The following is a 19083-nucleotide window of genomic DNA, read 5'->3' as shown; positions in this document are numbered from 1 at the left end:
TCCATCTAATTCCATTCTTATGCTGTCTGCATTTTCCAATCACAGACGTCAGGACAGTTTTGCTCTAATGATTTTCACATGTTCTTGTACAACGTTTTTGCCTGCAGGTGTTAAATGACTAATCCAGACCTCCTAACACCACACAAAAGAGTGTTTTCACTGGACAGCTGGCAGATGATAGAAGATTAACAGACCTCCTGACTCCTTGCCTTTTCTACTGTTGATTCATACAACTCCTAGATTCTGTCATAACTACATAACAAAGCTAATTATAAAAAAATAATCTGAGAGCAAGCTGCCTTGCATTTGTTTCTTTCCTCATGGCAGGGATCTCTAAACCTCTTACACAGAGCCTCGGACAAGAATTCAGTTTGCTGTTAAACTAATCTGTGCCAGGCACACAAAGTTTCAGCCTCTCTTCCCATGTTGCATGGCAACAAAGCCGAGTCATCATCGGGCATGGCCACCCGAATAAGAGGCTTCGCTTGGACGGCACTGAAGTTTTACAGAGTGTTCTTTATTTGCAGCCTGCCTTGCACACTGCAACACCAACTTTGTATATGCCAGCCCTGATCCCTGTACAACATCCACGCTCCCAGTTCAGTCCTGCTAAACCATTTACTCCACTCCCGAACATTTGTCAGCTCCATCAGCAGTTTCCACTTATGTCTCAGCTATCTGTCCACATCACATTGGAATGACTGATTGCCACTTCACATTGCCAGAAAGCTTGATAATGCAGACTGAAGCTCTGGCTGCAAACCACAGCAACTACAGAAAAGGGGCCTTGAAGTGTGTCTTGGGGTAGAGAAAGAAGGGAAAGAAGTAGTGACAGATTTTTTTCCTACCACTTTCAAGGCATGAGTCAGTATTGTCTTCCAAGAGATGAACAGGCAAGTGCACCAAGCTATTATCTTTGCTATGCACTGCTTTTTCCCCTCCTTTTTTTTGGTAGTTTCTAATATGGTGAACTATAACAATGTGTCTTTAAGTGTCTATGTTTAGCTTGGCTGAGGAAGAGAATTTTCAAGTCATATATGTATGCATATATAAATATGCAACATAACCAGACTAGTAAATTTCAGAAAGCCCATTCAACTATGCTATACTATATCAAAGCATAAAGATTATAAAAATTGAATTTTCAGAGCTTGTGGCTAGAGTAACCCATTTTCAACCAGATGAAATTGGCACATGACAAACACAGCTTGTTGAGGACACTTTTGGGTGACGTCTTCAGCATCTCAAGTGCAGACTTGAACAACTCCCAGCAGCAGAACTACAGTCACTTCATGTAAGTCACCTCTTAAAAGCCATTTATGGCTCAATTGGAAAAAAACCACAGCTCCTCTGCTTTGAAGACAATTAGAAATCAATGGAAATCTTTGCATGGGACCTCAGTGTTCTGAGACAGCCTGTTCAGAGCAATCCCTATACTTTGTCATGGCACATTATCCCAAAAATCCGCTTAAAATCTGAAGCTGAGGGAGTCTATAAAGATAGCATAACTATCATATGTAGAAAACTTAGCAGTCAACTATTAGCATCTCCACTAAATGGATGTTAGAGAAAGTCATCTCAATTGCTGCCATCCTCCAGCCATCTGCAGCAGCTGGGAGTCAGCACTCGAAAACAAGCACTGTCAGAGGCAGACACACCCTACCGGGGGATGCATTTCCAGGCTCAGAGTAAATGCTTGCCCACTGCTCCTCCCAGCCTCCTCTCGCTGGGAAAAACAATCCCAAAGTGAAGTTATTCTTTCGTGGTATAAGCAATCCCTAAATAAATCAGTGTTCTTACTGAGCTTCTGGCACCACACGCATCCTTGATCAAAGCAGCTTCCTCCATACTCTGATTCCCAGTTTTTCTACACGTTACATAAACCAGATCAACCTAGTTTCTTGTTTCTAGTTTCTTTCAGCTTCAACTACATCTGCCTACCAGACCTGAAGTCTTCTGTGCGCTTGTTGTGCTGCTGACAAACTAGTTAAGAGTTTGACTGGTTTCGGGCAAGATGCCTCCTGGGTGGCCTTCCCATCTGGAGTTTGTCTGAACAGGTACACAGACCACATTAGTCTTCTGAGGTGATGCATGGACATGCTAATCCTCCATTTAAAAAAAAAATAAAATTAGAAGACACCAAGCAAAAGATGGGTTTTGTCCACGGCATTAGAGGTCATGAACCAGGTCCCCAAAATAATTCAAATCAAGTCAAGTGGTTTAATTGAACTATCTGCCTTCTGGTTTGATCCTCAAAGCTTCAATTTTACCTCTCACAGCTGCACAGGAAGACATTTAACCAAAACACAGAAGTATTTAAAGTCAGAGCTGGGTCATTTATTCATGACAAACACACCACAGTTTTCAACACTGAGGAGAAACCAGTAAGTAGAATGTAGAGGATGAAAGGAATTGTGATGCAGAAAGGCGAACAGTCAGGGAAGTTATGCAGTGTTCAACATAGAGAAATGCAAGTTAAGCATCTTCTTCACCCAAAACTAACTTTCTGGTTTTTTAAGGGGAAAAAAAAATCCCAACAAAAACCAAAATCAAAAAGCAAACCCCAAAAGCATAGTGGGAACATGAATTTTCTAACCTGCAGTATACTTTAGATAGATAGAAACTAGGTAGGAGAGACAGAACATATAGAGCTGTTGTGAACAGAGTAGAGCTAATTTTTCAAACTAGTTTAGCCTTTAAGTTTTTTGGAACCTAGAGATCAATTCCTAATCTTCTGAGCATGTTCCTCTATGCTTTTGAATATACTAATAAGACCAAACTATTCCCAGTAGCTGTAACCAAACTTCTATTTCATGTGCACACAGCTTAAATGACTTATTTCTCACAAATGTGAAACTGAACAAGCATTTACATGTCACTTCATAGCTTTCGTAATCTGTTCTCAACATTTTGGTTTACGGCAAATTAACTTCTAACAGTCTAGCACTTCTTCCCTCCCCTTCCCCAAATTCTTTAGTTCCATTCTTAATGAAACAAAACTCCAAAGATTGTGAAACACAAAGAGCAGCACAGCTGCAATGTCAAGACAAATTAGTCTAAATACAGCAAATGAGAATATGAAGAAATACTGTGTTTGGGAAAGTGATTTTTTTAATTAAATTTTGGATTAATTATTTTTAAAGAAGAAAGCAAGCATCCACAGAAAACAATGTTAGCTGTATGCAGCTCAACACAATGGAAACTGAATGCAGAAAGCACATCAAAGTAGAAAAGTATGTGCTGCCTCATGTTTAGAGAGTTGCCTTTATAGCAAAGAAAGAAATAAACAGGTACCAACACATAAGGTCCTTTAAGTTTCTCTTTTTCAATACAATACATTTCTTCATACTTTCTGCCTTCTCTCAACAGCCTTTCTAAACTACTTTAATGGCATAAACAAGCTGTATTACTGTAAGGTTGAAGTACCTTTATGCCAAAGTCTATGCCAAAGCTCATTTTCCATACAGGTCCTTCAGGTAAGAAGCATGGTTAATTCTTTTGAATACCAAAAGAGGTGAGTTTTCACATCACTAGTTATACACAACAGTGGTGCACTAGTATAAAAGAGAAAACATTTTCTCCCAAGCCACAGCTATTCCTGACAGCCAGAACAACTGACTAACAGCACAAATGAGTGCACTTTTGGGTAAATGTATTGTTTTATCTTCATATTAAAAACTATTCAGGCAGATCCAAGAAGCAAAATCGGTGTGGTTAGGGAAGGACTCACACCCAGATATCTCTATCAACTAAGGTACCAGAGACCATAGCAGCCTGATGCCACACATTTGCTAATTTGTTAGTTTAAACTAACAATGACAAGAAAAGTTTTTCATCTAAAATACATGTTATATCCTCCTTCTCCTTTAGCATGGACATACAGTCTTTTCTTCCCATTCTTCTTCACAGCACAGCACACTGCAAGTTCTCTTACTCCTGTGCAGGACAGCATGTGGCCACTCCACCCTAGAACCAAATAGAGATTTCCACATGCCCCAGTTTCTTGTTCCATTCTGAGAAGAAATGTACCAAGGTTCGACAAAAGAGCACCTCTAATTTTTCTGCAGTCTTACCTGAAGTAGGTTTGTCCAAAAAATATGGTGTTGCACTAAAGCACCACTATATATGTTGAAGGGAAAGGAAGGTGCCTGAAAGGCAGAAAACCCCCATGGCAAGCTTATCAGTAAACACACTAAAGTTATTTTGAGCTACAGTCATATAGCCCAACTCATTTCAGAAGACAGCCACTTTACATACAGTTTATAAACACAGGCTAAAACCTCGCTTACAGGATTACAGGGGAAGTCATCACCAAATGGTTTAAGAAAAGGCCTTGAAAATATACCCTAGAACTCTTTCATAGGAGGATTTATCAAAGGTAGGCAATGTAATATCCAAAATGCTTCCTCACACACCAAAGTATGAAGTTGCAAGCCTGCCTTTAACCATTTACTTTCCTTCTAGCTTTTTTATTTGGTTCCAAAGAGAACTGAGAATAACTATTTGCCATTTGCACAATCATCTCAATTACTTGTCCCATATAGCCTCCACATCCTCCCTGAATTATCCCTCTACAAGCATCTCTGAAATGTTAGCTTAAGGTGGGAGTAGTAACTGCACGATGACTACATGAAAATACCAATAGTGAGTTGAAGACTAGAGAGACCACACAATACAAAGGACGTGGCTCTGACAGTAACAGGCTGAATACAGCAGGCAGACAGAAGTCTACAACTACTGTTGACCTTGCTAACACAAGGGACCAAAGCTGTACTTTAAAGGACCTCAGATGTCTCTACTGACTGTTTTCAAGAACTGCTGGGCCCCTTCTGGATAATTAGCCACTGTCTAAGTAAATATTTGAATAGCTGTGGAAATTAGAGCTATTTTTGTTCTTTGGTTTCTATTCACAAGAAACGATAATGAACTATAGGTCAGAATTACACAGCCTTCCTAGAGAAACGAATAAAAAAATAAAGTACATTTCTGATTTTTTTATAGGACTACCCAGATCCTTTTGAAGCAAAAAGGATCAGGAGTTTTTGTGTTAAAAGCAAAATAGGAAAGTATTCATGGATTAAGAAATACCCTCAAGACATTAAGTCACAAATTAAAAGAAACAATTAATTTAAAAATTTTTTTAGGTTACTGAGAAACAGGCATACTTTTCTTCTCTCCCAACTCTGCATGAAATACTGCATTGAAGTACATGAAGTCTTAGATTAGTAAAAACATAAGCTAATACTTGACTCACTCAGTTTAGAATTTATTATTAATTTATGGAAGTAATTTTCTCTACCCTCATGAGCAATGTACATACATAGCATTCCCTGTTTCTCAACACACATATCAAATCAGCTGAGAAGCATTAAAGTTGAACAAAACAAGGTTAAATCCTATTTATGGAAGTTTGTAATGGGTTTGTTAGTAGCAATAAGCATCTGTCACACCATTTGCAAAAGAATAAGAATGCTACAGCCCACATTTACATTACTACATTGTTTAGCATTTGTATTGTTTAGGATTCAGTTCCAGAATTTCTCCAGTTTTCAAAGCCAATAGTGACCACTTTTCCTACGAAGAGTTTAGTTATCATAAGGGTTCCTCTTTTACATGGAGCTAACTCAGTATGAGTTTATCAGACAAAAGCTGAAACTGAATTAAATAGTTTCCTTAATCAGAACTTAGTGCCACAAAGCTGTTTACAATGGGTAGACAGTAAAGATAAGATAAGTAATGCTATTAAACAAAAAAAAGCACACAGGAAACTAATACCACCAGTTATCTCTCAAACATTAATCATTGATTTCCACTCTTTACTACTAGAACTAATTATGCTCTGCCTAGGGCTACAGAACATTGCCTGACTAAATTGCCTTTTGTATAGTTTGTTAACAAGGCTTAGTTTAAAAAGGCTGTGTCTACAGAGAGAGGGGTATGAAAAATGCTTAGGGAAGGACATTGCAACAGAAACTTTTATTAGTGCTGCCTTGTCACATCACAACATGGTCTCCCCCTCCTTCATTATAAGGACTTAATTTCCTGCTATCTTACCCCACATTGGGGCAGAAAACAGATTTGTTCTCCCTCTCATCTAAAGTGTCGGTTAAGTACTCAAGAACACTACCTAAGTAATACAATTTTGACTTCAGAAACTTGCCTCTTGAGAATCAAGGTGGAAAAGGTGTCACTGTAAGCTTTATAGTGCTCTGCCACTAATCAGACTTCAAGGTCTCTTCAGTAAAGCTTTTCTGCATCCTCCACCACTGCATCAAACTAGATTTTGTGGGCACCATAACCTAGAGCAGGGGTTTAGGTACATAGAACAGAGGTAAAAGTAGCCCTAATTTCTCCTAAAGAACACTTTGCACATCTGTTTAGGAGTCACTACTAATATATAGTTTCTGGGCATGAAGAAATTGAGGTATTGAAGCTGAACAACCCTTGTTATCACCACATCAGCAAATGGAATTCAGAGCCTTTATGTTATTGATAACAGTTTCCACCTTCCTGCTCCCAAGAACTTCTATATTTTTTTCTTCCTAAGAGATTTTAGATTTACCTCTTTTTTAAAATTATTTCCATCCTCAGATGACAGGCCTGTCCTGTAAAGTGTCCAGTCTTTCTAATGTCTATATGCCACCAGTCATTTTTGTGCAAACATCTAGTTGCCTTTAAAGGACATGCCTGTACCTATACAAAACCATAAATGTACACCGAGTTGTCCATGTCCACCTGTACTTGCCGACATCGCTTGGCTGATTTGTGCTTCCTATGTATGCAGCAGTACACATAACTGCTTCAGTCCCTGATTATATATTTGGACTTCTCTCCAGAGTCTGCAAGTCTTTGATTTCATACAGCTATGAGAAACAAAGCACATTCTCACTGGTTGCCCATAGAGATGGTGAAAAATCTCCATCCTTAGAGGAATTAGAAAGCTGTTTGGGCACAAGCCTGAGGAACTGGCTCTGGGTGGCCCAGCTGGAGCAGGGGAGGTGGACCTGATGACCTTCCCATTCCCACCTCAGCCATTCTGTGATTCTCCACTTAAGTACACTAATTCGCTGTTCAACAGCCCATTCCCTCTTTCTCTTACAGAGGAAGAAATTCATAAGCCAGCAGAGACTTTGCACTCTTCACTTTGTTAACTGCAAGTTTATCAACACAGAATCTTAACTAACTGGAAAGGATGCCAACTCCTCTGCTCCATCTCTCCTGTATCTCTGTGACAAGACATCTTGCCTGCAATAAATTATCCTGATCTGAAGCAGTGTCTCCTACTTCCATTTCTCCTTCTCCTTTGGTCTCAAGCCCCTTCTGCTGGAGGGAGGGCCCAATGAAGCAGTGCAGAGCACCCAGCTGAATTTCTTGAGGAAATAACATATTTAAGCCAAGTTCAGCACATACATGTACCATATTGTTTTCAAAACCTAATTATGTCTCCCTGGCTATCAGAAGTCCTCCAGTAACTACACTACCATGCCAGCTTCTTTAGGACATTCTGAGCCCTCACAAACAATTTTTGGTACTTTGAATTCTAATGGTTTTAAAGTTTAGTCAGAGCAATCCAAACATATTGGATTCTTGACAGCTAGCAATGTACAGTAAAAAAGAGTATCTCTGCCTAAGTCATGTTAAAGCGCAAAACATAAACTGCCAATGATGTTTGTAAATGCCAAAGTAATCTAAAAGATGAGACTGAGAAATAGAGGTAAGATGGCATAGTAAGAGGGCCATTGGAGGCCCAGCTATGTGTTTAATCCACCTTACACATAAAACAAGCAAGTCTAGACCAAAGTGGAACAAATGTATACCTGCAGACTTCTCCAGACAGCACAAACTTAAGGCATAACCAAGCACGAGAACCGAAGGTTTCAAAGTACTCGCTTGTAAAAAGCTGACCTCTTCCCTCCTGGTCAAAGGCATTTTATTAGACAAGCTAATATTTACTCTCCATAAAAATTAATCTCATTCTACTCTCAGACTATCATAGCTATCCAACCACAATTACTATTCATTTAAATGAAGTATTACACAGTTGGCAGCCACTGAAAAGTAACATGCATCTTAGAAAGTGAATCTTTCTACTCAAATCTGCCAGGTCAGTATTTGAGCTTTCTATATAGCCATGACTAACAAAGAGCTCCAATGTGGCTGTGACAGTACAGATACACTCCTGCAAATTCAGGAATTTAAATTACAGTCTGAGTAGGCAGCAGCACCAAGCTTGTATTCTTCCACAGGCAGATCTATCAGTAAAGATGACCTAAAAATAGGTTTCTTCAAATGTCAAATTTGAAATTACTTTAGAGTTTTCTACTCAAGTAAAACAGGAAGTTAACACTTGCCTACTCCCTTCCACAAAAGGAGGCTTAAGCCCTGCTGAAGTCAAGTGACTAGAAATTCTACTTTGTTTATATACTGACAAATGGCTGTGTCAAAGGATTTGTAGCATTTCAGAGCTATGTTGACATTAGTGTAACAAACACATTAGTTCCTTCCTCACCTTCATTAGCACAAGTTTGCAGCAAATGTCCAACCATTTGGAGAGCAGTTATTTACTGCCAGCTATTTGATAATCTTGACAAAAATGAAAACATGCCCCTATGAGTCCGCAAAAAATCCACATAACAAATTCATTTTAGAAAAAACGATTAGATAAGAGCTCAGAATTTTTTGTTCAGTGAACAAGAACAGAATCCAACTTTTAAATCCACGTTTTTCTCCAGCTTGCCATAAGCTTAGTCATCTTCTGGACTATTTAGTAAAGCTTGGTATTTTTGTCTACAGGTTTCCAAAACATTAATAGAGAACAGTACTGTCAGAAACACTTACGGAAAATATGAAGTCATCATTCATGTTTTATGATTTATGTAGTAGGCTTTTTAAGAAGTGGCTAAGCAGAAAGAGACTGCCATATTCTATAGATACCTTAAGGCAAGTACCTCTGTAACAATGCAATTCCTAGAGTACTTGCAGGCAGATGAAAGCTGAGTCACTTTACTCATCCTACCCAACTCAGTCCCCAAGTCACTGTTTTGAATCATTTCCTTCATAACAAGGAAAGTGATCATGCTACAACTGAATATCTCACAAGAGGAACAAGACTAGAAAGAAAGTTTCTCTTTCTACACAGCAGTCTTACTTAGTGGAAACCGAAAACTAGGGAAGATGAGATTTAACTAGAGATTTAACTTCAGTGTTTCTTCAGGAAACAGTAAGACCCTAAAAGACTATGACTTCCTACAAAGTAACTCACTGAAGGAGAAGTAGCATTTCTAAAATGCACGAAGCTTGTAGGTTTTTAAAAACCCAGGTGTTTATGTTTCATACTTCTCCCCACCCTTCCACAAAAGGGGGTACAGAAAATAAATAGTCTCAGCAGGTAAATTTTTGCTTCATAAGCCAACAAAGGATAAAATGATCAAAAGACTCCAGCTAATACAGTAACTAAACCAGCAACTAATGCAATTTTCAAAGACTTTGCTGGCACAGGCATTTTAAACAAACATCAAACTACTCACTTTCTTAGGGGGTGAGTCTTGAGAGAAGAGAAATACTTCCTTTGCATGTCTGTGGAAACTATGCTTATTTCCCACAAGCTGCAGCATGGCTCCAGCCTGGGTTTTTTTTCCACATTCTGTGTTAGTAAAACTGATTTCCAGAAGTCAAACAGTGCAGTAGGCACAGAGATCACAGCAATTATAGCATTGTTTCAAGGTAAATAAGCTAAAGCTGTTAGCACAACATCACCTGATGTGTACAGAAAACTAGCATACCTTTATCTAAGGGTTTTTAACAGTTGTAATTAAAATACTGCCATCTCTTTTGAAGTCATTATATTCAGACTGTTATGCCAGAGGAGGATTTGTTATGGCTTGGAATCATTCATGACTACTTAATTATTTAGAGGACGTAAATCCTACTAAAAAAAAGTCTAAGAATGAGGTTTCACTAGGATAATCACAGAGGCCCCGTTCAGCTATGTGGTTTTATCCTATTCCTCTTCAACACTTCCCCCACGCATTGGCTACTCCAAGACTGAAATGCTGATGAGGTGATTCTAGCCTTCAAACAGAAAAATGAATCAACTTGGGCAAGAAAATTAGCAGCTTTGCTCCCTGCCCTGCAGACAAGTTAGTGAGCAGAACCAGCTCACCCTAACACCAGCTGAATATAAAAGCTAGTGATTCAAGGGATGGTCCCACAAGACAGATTGCCACCACTAAGCTGCCTTGTAGTTTCATCCTAGATCAACAGGAATTTTGGACAACTTCTAAACACACACTTGTGAGCTTTTTCAAAACAATGCTGAATAGGGGAGTGCTTGAGAAGCTGTCACACAAGTTCAAACAGATGGCAGAAGCAACCAGCACCAGGGCACATTTAGGTGCAGAATTCAACAGCCAAACAAACTTGAATTTCAAAAGGTTCACACTGTCAGCCACCTCAGTTCTGCAGCTGTTGCAGTATATCTTGGCCTACCATGCCCTCCCATCCCAGTTGTGATAACTCACTCATGTCAAGTGTTAATTTGACTGACATATAAATCATTTTACTAATATAATTATTTACAAGAACAGAGTGTTCATTCAAAAGTGTAAGCACAGATGTAAATCTCCCATTTGTGACATATCTTTCAAACTAAACCCTCAAGCCCAAGATTCTATGAATCTCAAAGTCTATGCCTACTCACCTATATTGTAACTGCATTTTGAAAGACTGAAAGACTCTAATTTTTAGCAGATGAAGAGGTCTAAGACCACAGGTAAAAGCACATGCATATCAGCTTCAGTTTGCCTTCTTAGAAAGTCATCTGCCATTTTTCAAAAAAGACAGAGGTATCAGTAACTCAGTTTTACCATCAGTGTCAATAGGCAGAAACCTAAAAGGTCAAAGGGAGCAAGGCTTATCAAGTGAGTGAGGCACTGGCTTTTACATACAGAGCATTGTGGAAAGATTTAGTACTACAGTACGTAAAATCCTTTCCTTCCCGCAGAAAAACCCCGGAAGCAAAATCAAAGCATGAGAAGCACTGGGAGAGAGTAACAGTTCACAGCTGATAAGGATAAAAGTAGAAAAGATTTAAGAAGTGCAGTGCTAAAATGACAGAGATGGTGCTAGAAAACATAACATTCATCTTTCCTCAGCCTGTCTAGTCAAAGTAATTGATGACACTGAGAGCTATGAAAAAGGATTGCTTACCCACACAGATCAGCTAAGAAAGGTCTTAGGCAGTGTTGCAAACACTGGGTTAGCAGGACACTTGGCTGCATCATAATTAGGATTGCTTTTCTCCACCACCGAGCACACGAACACAGCTGTCTTCTCCAATTCTGCTACAGTCACTTGGTTATTACAGAAAGTTAATAACATAATGACACAAAATTGACTTAGCCAGTTTTCATAAAATAAAGGTGGATGTTACCTGTAGATGGAAGAATATGGAACTTCAAACTCCATTGCCCTCCTAACCTCTACAGAACAAGAAAGGCATACACATGGCCTTTTAGATGAGTATTTCACTGAAACATTGAAGAGCTGCTCTCTCCACTTGTAGCAAGGTTAGGCACCACACTGGCAAACACCATTGTCACATTCAAGGTTTTCCTGTCTCCCCACATCCTTCACAAGTAACTGCATAATTGCAGACCAAAGCCAGGTCAGAGGTTTTTGCTTATTCAGCTGACCTACTGCGGTCCATAAAAAGGAGGAATATAACCATCACACTGATCACTCATCCAGGACCATGCCTTCAGAGAAGATTAGCAATCCTGAAAACATTCACACAGTTTGCTGACAAGTCTCCAAGCCTCAGAAAAAGTCAAAGGAGACTAAAGAGTGAGATTTTCCCAAGTGCCTTACCTCTGCAAACTGTACTGCAACTCCAGCTTCATTTTAGATGGAGCCACTTAATAGCTAATACTTAAGATATGCTTCAAGTAGTCTTGGCATGGTCTCTTCAGGACAACTTTCCCTTTCCTTAAGTGAACTTTCACAATGCTTTTCTGCGAAACATTATGATTTTCACCTAAATTTTTCAAGCTTAATACAGTTCAGCAAATGAAAGTAAATGGCTGATCACACCTTGTGCTACCACCACCTTGGACACCAGTCTACAGGCAACAAACAACCCACGGGTCACAATCTGAGAATCTGATTCCTATTCCTTGAGGCACTAAGATCTGTGCACCTTTCAAATAGTGCAGCAAATTAAATTCCAAAGTACGCCTGAAAGAAGGTGTCACAAAAGCTTAGGTGTAACTGAAGCAGCTCAAGGAAAACTTTATGGAAGGTCATTTTAGAGCTGGTAACCGACTGGAATGAAAATCAAACATTGTACATCATCAGTGAGAGGGAAGGGAAATGCACAAATGCAGCTGTTATTTGAACAAAAGTCAGCATTCTCCATCACACAAGGAAGGTGCTCTAGCACAGAAAGTATATGTAGGAAGGCTGGTGTTGTAACACATTCAAAAAACCTTCAATATGATTTTCTCACCACCCTGAGTCTTGCTAACTAACCAAGGGTGCTGTAATTTATTCTGCTCACACTCCTTGATATGTAACTACTTATTTATCATCAAGATACAGTAGACAATGAAGAACCAGGACAGAACAGACTCAATAGCCCATAGGGACTAGAGCTGAGAAACACGTGGAACAGCTACAGTTTGGTGGGCAGCACTGTGGAATCCCAATTATAGATGCTCAAACTCATGATTCCCACACAAGGCAAATGAAGAGGCGTTTTGCATAAGACTAAGACCTACCTAGCACCCCATCCCTACACGCTCAGTTATGTGTGTTGACTCTTTGGATGAGTACATTGCTGAAAGATTCATTTTTATCCTCTTCCATTACTATTCTGAAACCGGTGTAAGATTGGTGCTATGGTCAAAGCTCAAACATACAGGCATCTAATTCAAGGGTCTGGGCTGGTGTCTGCATCAAAAAAAAAAACTTTAAAACAAAACAAATGAAAAAATATGAATGTTTAAGTGATCACTATACCTAAAACATGATTACAAAGCTAAGATACAGATATACACAAATTGCAAGATACAAAATTAAAGACTGCATGATGGTAACTGACAACTGTGCTTGACACAATGCTAGTCCTTGTAGACCATAAAGTAAACCCATGAAGAAAGTTCTGAGCCAGTAGCATTGTGCCCATTTTAACTCCAGAAATATATATCCACCCCTTTATTTTCCAAAACTTGGGCTAAGTACACTGCTTTATAAAACAGGAAAGTGTAGTTTTCTAGGGCCTGCATCTGGAAGATAGTATTTTCTCATTTGATAGATTCCCTCTCTTTTTTTGAGAAATGAACCCAGAAACATATGAACAGCAGAACCATACCAAAGCACTTATAAGTTTTAAGTATGACTAATATGACTATTTCCATAGCTAAGAGTATGATTGCTTTTTCCTTCATACTCACTACCCAGCATGCTACCACAGTATATGAAACACATGTGCTGTCCAGGGTAATTTACTGGTGGCATGGAGTTGGAATAATTGAGCAAGGGAAGAGTTAGTTTTGATGATACTTTTTGGATCACATACAAATGTTTTGCTTGAACTTGATCCGGCTCATTTTTCAAAGAAACAAGTCAGGAACATGTCGATTAAACTTTGTAAGTGAACTTGAGCATCTTAGGGTACATCATTATTAAAAAGAAAAAAAAAAAACCAAAAAAACAAAGCTAACTTCACTCATCTGAAATACTAAATATAGCTGGGTGCCCCGTTGGTGGAATATTCTGTCTATATTTGATCATCAGTACTAGAATCCTAAATTTGACAGCAACAATTAAAAATCATGCCAACAGGCCAAAAGACTCAGCAGGGTATAGTTTCAAATATCATAAGCTGCGTTTTCTTCTGTAGAAGATTCCTTGCACAGACTATGTGTAATACTTCTGTATTTGAACTAAACAAACTATTGGCATAAGTGAGCTTCATTTAACACCAGGGAGGCTGAAGAGAAGACAACAATACATAAATACTGCTACATTATAGGTAACTATAGCCCCTCCAAGGCTTTAGCAATCCTGTCAGTCTAAAGAGACTGATAAGTACAGCAGCTGTATCAATGGGTATTTGATTTAGTAACTCTGCATTAACCATCTTCCCAAGGTATATTTAAATTTTAGAGGTTTTCATGAATGCCCTAAATACCTGAGTATTGTTCTTCTCTCGAATCAGTATTTATCTCCCCCCACCAATGTCAGGCCATCTGAAAATTACTTCAATTCCTACAGAGATGCCAGCATACCTTCAAAAAAACCAAGCAGCTCTAAATAAATGGAAAAAAACCAACAACCCAGGCTAAGAAAGCAGTACACAAGCCTTTAAACTCCAGGTCCTAGTCTCTCCCTATATGGATTTTTTTTTTTTTTTTTTAATATGACAGAGCTGGAGCAGAATGCTTTTGCTTCCCCCTTATGGTAAGTTGAAGAGAACTCTAGGAGGAAAGCTTTAAGCTGAAATATTTGGAGTATCCACATGACAGGGAAACACAGATCACTGATCTCTTAGAGCTGAATACTGAAGACCTGTTGTACAGCAGGATCTTCATGTCACAGAATTTCAGAACCTGCTCATCACCCTGCACTGGCCCTTCCCCAGTGACAAAAACTAGGATTGCTCAGGTATTATAGCAATGTCCAATATTAATATTTATGTATCCAGCAATAGATCATTTTTCCAGAAGAAGTGTTAGAGTAGGTACAAGACTCTCAAATTGTCCCAAAATTAAGAGTTTATAGTTTTATTTGATATGGTGCCATTCTCTAAACCACAGTATTTTTGATACTTAAGCTTTATTGTAAAACTACAAGAAAAAAGTCCAATTCCTACATTTACTAAAATCTGATTTAGCAACAGCTTTAAGTTGTATTGTGACAACATTTTTGAAATTTGAATCCTGACACATCATAGAAAGAAAATTTCCTAGTCTGTAGAAATTCATTCTAATAATTGACAAGCGCAGCCAAGTAAGTTATTATTCTTGCAAGAGACTGGCAGGAAAGATAGTATTACACTCCTGCTACAATTTTATGCATCTGCAAATTATAGTAAACCAGAGCTGGCTTATTTCAAACCGGCAATGGATTTTGTCCCTGTGTTTTCAATATCAGAAGCATTCAAGTTATCACAGCATGAAATAACAGGTTTTTAATACTGCAGTGGATTTTATGCTGTGGAAATTGCTACATGATGCAGTGGTGACATTTTTATATAGAACACTCATAGGAAGGATTACACAAATCATGCATGTCAGCAAAATGGAAAGCATCTGTTTAGGCTGTTGCATGCTGCTAAAGCTCTCTTGACTGCCAGTTTGTGATATGGTACACAGCCCAGTCGGAGTCACAATAGCAAACAGTGACAGATTTTCATGTCACTGCCTACTGCAGAAGTTGGGCAGCCCTTCAATGGCAGCAGCTGACATAAAAGCAAGATCAGATCACCTGCATTCTGCATGGAGAACAGGCAATTAATCTGATGTCAAATGTTTCAAGGGACAGTACTAGAGCCTTATTTTCGGTCTTTATGTAGAAACACATCGAGGCTTGATTAACGATCAAGGGATGAAAAAGAATTTCCCCTGAACCACATTTAAAAAAAAAAAACACACAACACACCAAAACCTCAGAAAGTACAGACACTTAACTACTGAAGCAATATTACATGCAAGATCCATGTCTTTACAAAATCCATTTACAGTTTTTTGGACTAAACACCCTGCAAGAATACTTAAAAGCCTACATAATACTCCAGAGTATTAGCTTTGCTTTTGGACCACCAGTTTAGCTGACACGGAAAAGACTAGCTGTATAAGACTTCACACATCTAGACACATTGTTCTATTTAAGTCAGCATTGACTTGCATCAAAAAAGTTGGCTTCAAATCAGCTGATTCAGATGATATCTTATGAATTAAGTAGTATTACTTTCAACAGAAGTCCACCCACTATTGGTCAAGCCAATCTTTTCTGGGACCATGAAGGGGAATACAAGGAAAAGAGCTTTGCCAACAGAAAAAAAATAAAAAAGAAAAGAAAAGCAAAGCAGGACACAATCTACAGGAAGTTTACATATGAACAGATCCTCAATTAAATCTAAAGGGTGTTGACTACTCCTTTAAAACTTAAGCCAAAATCTCAAGTTCCGCAGTCCAGACATAGCTATACTTTCTTGGAGTATTTTTTTTTTTTTTTTTTAAAGCCACTTTACACTAACATTTAGAGATAGATGAATGGAACTGTTATGGAAACCCAGTCATAGCAATACTAGAATCTAAGTTTAGTTTTCTATTACTGTAAGAGACTCAGAACACACAGAGTGCTTTAAAAAGGTCTCTGAAACTGTTATAAATAAGTGTATGACTTAGGTCTGAAGGAAGAACAGCTGGAGAATTTAGGATCCTCCCATATTTTAACTCATGGTGATGTCATAATTTAGAGTTCTTGGAAACTGTCAATTCAACATTTAAGCCACATCAATAACAGTCATCAAATATACTACACATCTTTATTGGCTTAAGCACTGATTTAACTTTCATTAAGGGGAACACACAGAACTCTTAATCATAAGAAGTCACATAAGCATTCTCAGAACCTCTCAGATTGCTTTAAAATATATACTTTAAGACTTTAAAAGAGCTTCTAAACATACTATCTCCTGTGCACTCTCTGCAAGCTTTACAATACATTGGAAAGAGACTGCTCTGCCATTAAGTGTTTCACAGTGCAGATTTGAAGGGGCTCCTTTAGGGTTATGAAACAGCATTTCATTTCCATGTTAAAATGTTGGCTTGGGAAGGCCTTCTAAGTTTTGAAGATGAGGCACTTTATAAAATTGTACTATGAAAAACCTTCTTTGACTGATCTTACCTTAAGTTGAAGTATATTTTGGATTGCCTAATCCTTTCATTGTTATGCAAGTGTATTTCATAACCTTATTTGAGGAATCAAAGAACAATTTTAATACTAACAATGGTCTCAGTCTGACAGCTAATGCTAACCCAAGTGTGCATCATGCCCTCCTTCAACACTCCAATTTATGTAACTCCACACCACTATGGGTCTAAAAATAAACCACATGGGAAAACAAGGTTTAGATGGACAAAAAGAATAAGACCACATACTTGTTCTCCTTAATTAGCACCTGCTAGTTGTGGAGACAATACCATCCCAGAAACTACAGTTAAGATTTTGTTACTTCTACAGGCAGCCTCCAGAGAAAGCTATGAGGATAAATACACAGGATTCCTGAAAAAGTGTTCCTGGCTTGATTTCTTGAGAAATCTTTTTTGCCTTTCCTCCCAGCCTTCAAAATGAACAATTTGCCTCCAAGGCAATTCAAACAACATTTTCAGCAGGGGTTTTAAAGATTTTTTTTCCAGAAATGTGCAACTTTTCTATTGTAATCATCATTAAAACAGTATATTAAAGTTGCTAATGTGCTGGCAGAAGAGTATGTGAGGAAAGAAGCCATTCATTAACAGTAACAACCTTCAAGCAGATTCAGAGATTATTGCTTGCTAAAGGATTTAATAACCAAAGCTACAGAAATGGCCACATAGAACTCTGGATTCTAGGAGGATAAAGCTGATTTAAAACTATTTGTTAACAGTCTTAATACCAGCATTACTGTTAAACAGAACAACCCATTCAAAACAAGAAATACCCAAAGCAGCGATCCTACAAGTGAAAAAGAACAAGTGCAAACCTCAAGGAGACAGGAGTTCAGCAACAGCAGTTCATTTCCCAAAATTAGTTACCAAAAAGGGCAGCAGAAAGGAGTTTATAGTTACCCAGAAGTGTGCGTGACAGTTAACCATCATGGTCCTCTCAATAAGCTCATCAGGACACTCCAGAAGATGGTGCCCGGAGACCACTCCAGCATTGTTAACCAGGACAGACACCTCGCCAACCTCCTTGCGGACCCTCTCAGCTGTCAAGTAGACATTCTCTCTCTTGCCCACATCACAGGTGTACGTGTAAACCTGCAAGTTGCAATGGGGCAGCACATCTTTCTCTCCATCTCCAGCGACTAAAAAACACAGATAAGAGAACAGAAGGGGTGGGGGGGCAATAAAGTTCTTGCTCATATTCTGGCATTCAAACAAGTAGTTCAAGCAGAAACAGCAAATACAATTTCAAGCCACCAAAACTTCTATTTACTTTGGCGTCATTGTAATACACCAGCAGTCAGCCATTCATTATCGCTGCTACGTGTTTTAGGAAAAGCTGCAGGTTTTAAAGCCGCCGCCGGAGTCCGAGGCTCCGCGAAGCAGGTCCGCGCTCACCGCTGCGGGCACAGGGCCGGCTCTGGCTGGCGAAAGCGCCGTCGGGGCGTCTGATACTCCTGCGCCCGGCGGTCTCCAGCGCGGAGCCGCTCTCAGGGCCGGCCGCAGGTGAGCGCTGCTCCGGGCTGAACCCGCCGGGCGCGCAGCCCCGGCTGCCTCTGCCCCGAGCCGGGCAGGTGAGCGGCGGGGACAGCGCGGGGAGCCCCGCCGCTTACCTCCGGGGGCGGCGGCGGCCGCCTGCTCGGCCATCTCCCGGTAGATGTGCCGCACCATGCCCGCCGTCTCCTCGTTGCTCTGCGTGTTGATGTCCCACAGCACCAGAAGCGCCCGGCGCCGGGCGAACTCCAGGGCGAAGAGGCGGCCCAGGCCGCTGCCCGCCCCGGTGATCAGGCACACCTGGCCCGCCACACTTTTCTCTTTGGGCCGCACCAGCCACTTGGCCGCGGCCAGCACGAACGCCCACAGCACTCGGAAAGTCACCACGAAGAACTCCAGCAGGATGTTCATGCTGCCGGACAGCGGGGCCGGCGGCACGGAACCTCCTCGCCGCCCGGCTCCCCGACCTGGAGCCGCCGCTGCCCGGGACCGCCCGCCGCGGGCACCGAGGGAGGCTCCGCTCACGGGGGTCCTGCCGCCGAGCTCCCCCGCTCCGTGCCGCTCGCCCTCGCAGCCTCACGGCCCGCCTCAGTCACGCACACCGAGGACGGAGCCGGGACACGGTGCTGCCTGCCTGCCCTCCACCTCTCCGTCCTAC

At 40.1% G+C, this 19083-nt stretch overlaps 1 protein-coding gene and 2 long non-coding RNA genes across 4 annotated transcripts in view; 1 reads left to right on the top strand and 2 right to left on the bottom strand.

The window, feature by feature from the left end:
- Positions 1-290, top strand: part of LOC132335567 (uncharacterized) — a 13280-nt gene extending 12990 nt beyond the window's left edge. The window contains exon 3 of the long non-coding RNA XR_009488700.1: positions 108-290. This is a non-coding gene — a long non-coding RNA (uncharacterized LOC132335567). The remainder of the gene's footprint in view (positions 1-107) is intronic.
- The window catches only part of RDH10 (retinol dehydrogenase 10), a 25723-nt gene extending 6640 nt beyond the window's left edge, over positions 1-19083 (bottom strand). Inside the window, exons 1-2 of the mRNA XM_059862224.1 lie at positions 18545-19083; positions 17835-18073 (exon numbers count right to left, since the gene is read on the bottom strand). Coding sequence (XP_059718207.1) covers positions 17835-18073; positions 18545-18836 — 531 coding nt within the window. The 5' untranslated portion in view covers positions 18837-19083. The remainder of the gene's footprint in view (positions 1-17834; positions 18074-18544) is intronic.
- Positions 1863-17824, bottom strand: LOC132335560 (uncharacterized). Of its 2 annotated transcripts, XR_009488695.1 has the most exons (3): positions 12777-13647; positions 11869-12011; positions 1863-11431 (listed from the first exon to the last, which is right to left on the bottom strand). It is a non-coding gene; the product is annotated as an uncharacterized LOC132335560 (long non-coding RNA). The 2 variants fall into 2 exon arrangements; XR_009488694.1 differs by having other exon boundaries at positions 1863-12011; positions 12777-17824.

Source organism: Haemorhous mexicanus, chromosome 1 (assembly GCF_027477595.1).
Source record: "Haemorhous mexicanus isolate bHaeMex1 chromosome 1, bHaeMex1.pri, whole genome shotgun sequence".
NCBI lineage: Eukaryota > Metazoa > Chordata > Aves > Passeriformes > Fringillidae > Haemorhous > Haemorhous mexicanus.
The sequence above is the reverse complement of the archived record's forward strand: the minus strand, read 5'-3'. Positions and strand labels throughout refer to the sequence as shown.